Below are 7,990 nucleotides of genomic sequence, written 5' to 3'. Positions count from 1 at the left end.
ATTAAACAAATAGTTGTGGGACACTTACTATGTGCCAGGCAGTGGGCTAGGAGGTGGGAATACAGCAGAAGCAGATGTGGTTTCCGCCCTGACAGAGTTTACACTCATTCCCTCATGCTGGGTGAACTTGGACACGTCCCTTCCTCTCTCTGGACTTTAGAAACCGGAGGTTCTCTTTGAGAACTTGGGATGGAAAGACAAAGTAAAACTTGAAATCTGTAAAGAAGCTAAAAGGAGGCACCTTTTCTAGGTTATGACTTCATGTGTCTAGATTATGCCCACAGCATTTCAGATGCAAGTATAAGGGTTTGGTCCTTATAGGGTGTGTTATTACAAAATGACCTATGTTAACCTTGAATTCTGATACCTGACATAGGGGTGTGTGTGTGTGTGGTGGGGGAGGTCTCAAGTAGGTGAAAGGTGGGAACCACCTGTCTCCATATTTCTCTTCCTTGCCCTCGTCTCCAACAAAAAGACCAAGACGGAATGGCAGAGGCATTTAAAGGCTTTTGAGAACAGGCTCCGGCCTGCCCCCTTGCTTCATCTTCCTTCCATCCCCTCACGTACACCTGCTCCAGCCTCACCAGACCACCTCCCATTAATGGTCACCCCGCACACTCCTGTCTCGTCCCTCTTCTCATGTTCTTTCCTCAGCCTGGAGCGGCCTTTCCCTTCCACTCATCCTTCCTTCGAGGCTCGGCTCTCACACCCCTCCTCTGCACAGTCTGCTCAGATGCCCTAGTGGGACTGACCAGCCCAACAACACAATGCTCACAGCTCTAAGCACAGGGTAATCGCATTCTCCTTTGCACGGTAGTGTGTGGTCTCTCTCTCAATAGACTGAGCTCTTGTAATCAGAGGCTTGTGTCTGATCCATCTCTGCTGCCCTCCAGTGCCTGCACCCAGGAGGTGCTGGGGATTGCCATTGAGATCCCGTGCTGTTCCGCTGCCCCAAATCCCCGCCCTCCCCAGTCCCAGATGTCTCACCTTTTTTTTTTTTAAAGATGTTTTTTTAATTTATTTATTGAGAGAGAGAATGGTAGAGAGCATGAGAGGGAGGAAGGTCAGAGGGAGAAGCAGACTCCCCGCTGAGCAGGGAGCCCGATTCGGGACTCGATCCTGGGATTCCAGGATCATGACCTGAGCCGAAGGCAATCGCTTAACCAACTGAGCCACCCAGGCGCCCCCAGACGTCTCACCTTGAGAGCACCTCCTGCACCAGCACACACACAGCAACCAAGGAAGCAGCTGTCGTCATTGCTGGAGAAGAGCGGGGGTGGGGGGGGTGGGGGGGGGGGGGGGGTGGGGTGCCGGGCTTCTCCCTGCTCTTTCAGAGGAGCTACTCAGAGAGGAGTGGGTCTCCTCACAATTTAAGAGTCTGATCATAACACATTCATGGAAATTAGAACCCGCTCATGGAGCCACAGGCTTATGGCCCCAAAGAAACAAGTCTGTGTCTAGGAAATACCATGCTTCCGGGTAACCGACAGCTGTGACTCTGCACCCTGGCGTGGGAGGGGACGTCAGGGAGCAGCTGCTGTTCCCTGGGTGCGTCAGTGACGATGAGCTAGGTTTTGCTGCAGTAACACACCTAATCTTAGTGGCTTACCATGACGGCGGTTTATTTCTTTCTCATGCTCCATGTCCTTTGTAGCGTTTCAGGGGGCTCTGTTCCATGTCAAGCTGCTCAGAGACCCTGGCTGAGGGAGGCTCCGCCATCTGGACGTCATCAGCTGTTATGGCTAGGGAAGGACACACTAGGCGTTCACACCAGCAGTTACAGGCCCCGCCCCAGAAGTGGCATGGGTCACATCCGCCCACACCCCACTGGCCCTGGGTGATCCTACCATATGCCAGGAGAAGGAAAACCTGAGATCTCCTGAATATTTGGGTATGAGGTGGTTTCCCAATACACTCGGAAAACCACCCTGGCTTCTATCTGCCAGTGTCTCACACGCGAGATAGCAAACCGAGTGTCTCTGAGAATAATTGTCGAATTCCACACCCCAGTTTTAGACCTCCTGGAAGGTAGGGTGATGCCATGAAGCAGGACTGGGTCAGGAGTGAAGGATCCAGGTTTGATTGTTGCCTTTGTTCCGATTCTGCTGTATGACCTTGGTCAGATTTCTCCTGTGAATGGAAACACTCAATTAGGGGACCTCTAGTACCCTGTCACCTCTGAAACATTTCCTCCTTCTGTCTAGCAACTTCTAACCCTGAAGTCTGACAGACCTAGGGTTACTTTGCAAGGTAAATATTATATCAATTTCATTGGCTGGCGAATCTAGTTTGAACCATTTAATATTTTATTTTAGGCTTCACAAATTATTTTAAAAGAAAGGGGATGGGCATAAAAGGACCGAAGCTTCTGTTGCAATTTCCCTGACATGCCTGGATCTAGGATTCCTGCTTGACCACGTCTTCGCTGGATGGCAGAGCAGGTGAGTGTGGGCTTTGGAGTCAGACCCACCAGGGCTCAAGTCCCAGACTGCCACTTGCTAGCAGTTTTCTCAGCCTCACCTCCCTTACCTGTAAAGTGGAGATAAGCATAGTGTTTCCTTGTGGGGTTGTTTTGAGGATCCAGTGAGATGAGGCGTGCAGAGCTCTTAGCACAGAGCCTGGCACACGGTAAGTAATCAGTACGTGGTAACCAGTATCGCTTGTATCATTATGTCCTCTTTCGCAAGCAGTTATTCTGGTTTTCACATGTTTAAAGAAGATTTCATGAGAATAGTCCACAGGCTAGATGGATTGTCCTTACCTCATCATACATATTGCCCAGTGGCATGAGCACATGCAGGTAGCTGGAGCAGGCTGCCAGGTGTCCTGACCCAGGGCTTCGGAGAGCAGAGCCGGCAAGTGCTGAGCTCATTACCGGCAGACACACTGTGCCGGGATGGGCCAGGGCCAAAGCCTTGAGGACCAGCCTCCTGGTCCCCTGCCACATAGCCTTCTGCTCCGTGCCCTGGGGAACCTCGCAGTCCCTGCCCAATTTAAAGTTCAGACTCTGGAACTACACAAGTTTGCGGGTTTGGCAGCTGTGGGGCTCAGAGACCCCAGGATTCTTGTGCTTTCCTGGGAGGGCCTGGCTGCAGTGAGATGAGTGCAGGAAAAACACTGGCCAGAATCTGATCGGGTCTTGGTGCCGCCCTGTCGCTTGGATCCGAGGATTGAAGTCTGGGGCCCCCTGTCCTAGGCATGGGTGTCTTGGTCTGTGAGAAGAGGTGTCTCCATTCTAGAATGTTGTGAGGATCAGGACTCATGAAAGTTCCAGAAAGCGCATTGCTGTAGAGTATGAGGCCACGAGCACTCTTGAGGGACTTTAAGTCAAGGGTTCAGTCAGGTGCATGGGTCTCTACACGTTTCCTTTCCCTTCCCTTCATAAAAACTAACAACCAACACAGTTGTTGTAAAGACGACAACACAGCCTTAAATAAATCAGCAGCAGCGACAGAGTTTTCCCTTATACTGTGATTTGTCCTTCTGAATCTTTATCAAGATCCCAGGTCAAAGTCAAACATTTGAAGACTGTTAGCACTTGTTGTCTCCGTGCTCGTGGAACAGTGCCCTCTTGCCACCCATGGACACCTGGAACTCAACACCATCCCCCTGCATCTCTCATCTTCCCCATCTCTGTCTCAGTGGGCGGCAAATAAGCCAGAAACACAAGCTGCAACCCACAGGCCTCTCTCTCCGTCTTCCAGCTCTGCAGTTGTCTGTGTACCCCAAGTATTTCTCAGCTGCCTTCTCTCCGCTTGGTTGCCCAGTGGGTCAGGCTGCCCCTGACTTATTCCCATCCCCACCATGAGAGACTGGAATAGGGCAGCAGCTTCCTCACTTCCTGCCTCTCGGGCTGGAGGCCTTCTCATCAGTGCTCTATTCTGGAACCAGGTGACCTTGCATTTCTTAAAAATGCATCACCTTATTTTTTAAATTCAAAATTAGAACATGACTTCTAAGTTCAAAGTCATGTTCATATTATATAAATATTGGAAATATTGGAATTAGTTAAATAAGAAAACAATTGGCTCTAACTGATCAATCCTATTTAACCCCTCCACCCAGTGGAAACAACTCTTAATATTTTGTCCTGGTTTCCCAGGATTTTTTGCATATATACTAACTCATAAATCCATAACAAAAATACTTTAAAAAATAACATTGGGATCATAGTGAATGCAAAGTTGTGAATTCTGCTTTATTCTATTAATTACATTGTGAGCATTTCTCATTATCAAATATTCTTCAGAAAATAAGAATTTTTTGAAGACTGCATCACATCCTATCATTGGACACCACCAGTATTTATTTGGACATTCTTCTATGATTGGATGTTAAGATTATTACAACTTTTTGTTACTGCAAATAATGCTATGATTGATGTCCTCATACATATCCTTGTTCATAAATCTTTATGCTTCTAATGATCATATGAGACTAATTCTTAGAAGTAGATGGGTTAGGTCATAGAGTCTAGCAATTTTTTAAGTCTTTGGATCATACTTCCAACTGACTTTTCAGGAAGTTTATATTAACTCATTGCCATCCCCACCAGCAGCATAGGGCATTACTTCATTACCAATAGAAATTAAAAAAATTCTTCACCAATTTCATGGGTGGAAAATGGTATCTAATCAGTGAGCTATCTAAAAGTAAATGTGATTGTAAACCCCAGTGCCCACATGATAACGTCCAAACTCCTGTCATGGCCTCAAAGCTGGACATCTTGGCAGGCGGGCTTCAGTGTGGCTTGGTCAGAGAGGGTAGAGCTTCAGGGGGCAGGCTGGGCTTCTCTCCTACCAACATGGGAAGCAGAAAGAGGGACTGGAGTGGAACTGAGGGCTCTAGCAAGGACCGGGCTTCCCTGTGGCAGGGGGCAGGAGAGCTGGACTGCTTCTTGGAGACCAAGGCCCGTGTCCCCATCGTATAGATGGTGCCACTGAGGCAGGGTGGGGGCAGGCAGGGAAGGAGATACTCTGTGAATCTGTATCCATTTCTACTGTGTGCTCACTGGGTTGTCAGAAAGGAAAGCTGGGAAGAGGCTGAGCACCAGGAAGGGGCAGCTCTGGCAGGATCCCTATGATGAGGTAAGGAAGGGTAAAGCAAGTCTCCCCAAAGTGAGGTGAGGCCTGGATGCTGGGCTGGGAGGCATGGCAACAGTTGCTGTTCCTGCTCAAGACCGATGTTGGGAACACAGGCCCTGGGCTGCTCAGCATGACCGGTACCCCTGTGGCTGGACCGCTCTGGGGATCATGGACTCTGGGCCTCGTCACTGCCTCTACTGTCACCTCCCAGGGCACCAGGTCATGCCTGTCATCTTTGAACTCTGTCTCCGCTCTGCTCAGATTCAGGAAGGTTGCCAGGCTCTGCCACCATCACCCCTACACTGTTGTGTTCATGTATTTATTTACAAAACCTATGGGGGGGCCTAGGGTTGGGCAGGGCTGGACCTTGGGACAGAGTAGATTCTGACCATCCCTGCTCTTACAGTAACACTGAAAATAAAACAGGAGGAGCTCAGGTGAGGAGGCTTCCTGGTGGAGGTGGCATTTGAGCTGGGCCTCGAGGGTCTTGCCATCCTGGAGTTGTGTGCTGGGTGTGGCTGCCTCGTGGGAAGAACCAGGAAGAGCATGGAGCTGGGCAGGGCTGGGCAACACTGGGGCTCACACCTGGCTGCTCAGGTGGGAGAAGGTGGGGCAGAAGGTTGGGGGTTAGGACCAGCAGGGCCAGCTTGTGAAGGCCTAGAATGCCCCACGGAGGAGCTTACACTTTGTCCTGAGAGTAGGGGGAGGCTTTTGGGGGTTTCAGTCAGGAGAGGATGTGATCACATTTGCCTTTCACAGAGGTCCCTCTGGATGCCCCAGGGAGGATAGAGTGGAAGGACCACTAGGAGTGCGGTCTTGAGGCCAGCCAGGAGCTGGTGTAAAGGTACAGGAAGTGATGTGGAGAGCTGGCCAGGGTGATGCCAGGGAAGGAGCCGAGGGTGCTTTGTGAGCAATTCTGGGGCAGCATCAATGGGACTCGGTGCTGCCTTTCTGGGATGAAGATTCTAGACTCAGCCCTGCACCCCACCTGTCCTCAGTGTAGGCCTATGAAGGCCTCACCTACTAATCTGAAGATCCCAGGCCTCCCTCACTGGGACGTCCAACTCCTACCCCACACTTTCCTGGCAGCCTCCTTCACCTCCTTGTTCCTCAAGCTATAGATGACAGGGTTCAGCATGGGCGTGACCACAGCATAGAGGACCGTGAAGACCTCATCAGAGATGCGGGCCTCCTTGCTCTTGGGTTTCATGTACATGAATATGACGGTGCCATAGAAAAGCATCACCACGGCCAGGTGCGCCGAGCATGTGGAGAAGGCTTTGCGGCGTCCGGCAGCTGAGGGCACTCTCAGGATGGTGGCCAGGATAAGTGTGTAGGACAGGCAGACAAATGTCAGAGGTATAGGCAGCAGCAGGATGGCCCCAACCAGCAGGAAGACTTCACTGACAGAGGTGTCACTGCATGCCAGCTTCAGCACTGCCAGGATCTCACAGGTGAAGTGACTAACCACATGGTGGCCGCAGAAGGGCAGCCTCATGGCAATGACTGTCTCAGTCACTGACTTGAAGAGACAGAGGACCCAGGCGGTTCCCGCCAGCGACAAGCAGAGCCGGGGGCTCATGAGCACGGGGTACCTGAGTGGCTGGCAAATGGCCAGGTAGCGATCATAGGCCATGATGGCAAGAAGCAGACACTCTGTGGAGCCTGTGGAGAGGCTCAGACACATCTGGATTGCGCAGCCAGTAAAGGAGATAGTCTTCTGGGCTGACAGGAGGTGGACCAGCATCAGAGGCACAAAGGTAGACGTGTAGCAGATGTCCAGGATGGAGAGGTTGCCCAGGAAGAAGTACATGGGCGTATGCAGGCGGACATCCAGGACACTCACTGCCACGATGGCTGTGTTCCCCAGCAGGGTCACCAGGTACATGGTTGAGCACAGAGGGAAGAGCACGTGCTCCAGGGCTGGGTAACCAGAAAATCCTTTCAGAAAGAACTCAGAGATCTCTGTCCTATTGACCAGCTCCATATTGCTGTGCTCAAGGGGGCACATGGCTGTGATGGAAGGAAAGAGGGTGCAGGGTTGTGGGAGAGCCCACAGAGCCTCTTTTGGGTGGGGGTGTGTTGCTAGGGCCTTTTCCAGTTCTTACACACACTCTGTCCTTGAGTTTGGGCAATCTGTGCACTTCTGGGCTGTAATTCATCCATGTGAAGAGTGAGCATTGATCTGGATCAGCATTTCCCTGAGAGAGTGTTAATGAAAATGTTAGTAGGCAATCTGAAAAATTAATCTGAGACAACACTAAATTAATTAAAAATAAATAAAGCCCTTTAGTGCAGGACTTCTCATATGCCAATGTGATTTGTGACCTTCCAAAAGTGGTATAGGGCATGTAATTCCCAAACTTACTTGACCATGGGTCCTCTTTTTACATTAATCTACAGCAGATAAGTATTCTTTTTTTTTTTAAAGATTTATTTATTTATTATTTGAGAGTGAGAGAGAGTATGTGCACAAGAGGGGAGGGGCAAAGGGAGAGAGAGAATCTCCAGCAGACTCCCTGCTGAGCATAGCTGAACACAGGGCTCAGCTCACGACCCTGAGATCATGACCTGAGCTGAAACCAAGAATCACCCAGGCGCCCCTACATCAGATAAGTGTTCTAACATAGTTTGGGGGAAAATCAGAGGTCCTCAAATCTTAATGTATAGCAGAATCACCTGGAAAGTTTGTTAAGACACAGATTGCTGGGCTCCATCCCCAGAGCTTCTGACTCAGTTTGTGTGGGTGACGTTTCTTCTGCTTGCCACGGCAGCACACTTGAGAATCCCTGGGCTAGATGGTTCCTGAGGGTTCTCCCGGCTTTCAGGAAGCCTCTGAGCTGCTTTACACTCTTCCCACTGTTGGGAATGCCCTTCTCCTTTATTTCTCAACCTGCAGACGTCTG

At 50.3% G+C, this 7,990-nt stretch overlaps 1 protein-coding gene across 1 annotated transcript; it reads right to left on the bottom strand.

Moving 5' to 3' along the window:
* Positions 1–2,310: 2,310 nt before the first annotated feature.
* Positions 2,311–7,281, bottom strand: LOC112809548 (olfactory receptor 13J1). The gene is made up of 2 exons (XM_025852869.2): positions 6,156–7,281; positions 2,311–2,529 (listed from the first exon to the last, which is right to left on the bottom strand). The coding sequence occupies exons 1-2, from the start codon at positions 7,093–7,095 to the stop codon at positions 2,477–2,479; spliced, it is 993 nt and encodes a 330-aa protein (XP_025708654.2). The 5' UTR covers positions 7,096–7,281; the 3' UTR covers positions 2,311–2,476.
* Between the last annotated feature and the right edge of the window lie 709 nt (positions 7,282–7,990).

Source organism: Callorhinus ursinus, unplaced genomic scaffold (assembly GCF_003265705.2).
Source record: "Callorhinus ursinus isolate GAN/ISIS: 27379988/994484 unplaced genomic scaffold, GSC_fseal_2.0 scaffold42, whole genome shotgun sequence".
Lineage (NCBI taxonomy): Eukaryota > Metazoa > Chordata > Mammalia > Carnivora > Otariidae > Callorhinus > Callorhinus ursinus.
This window is presented reverse-complemented; position numbering and strand designations above follow the sequence as displayed.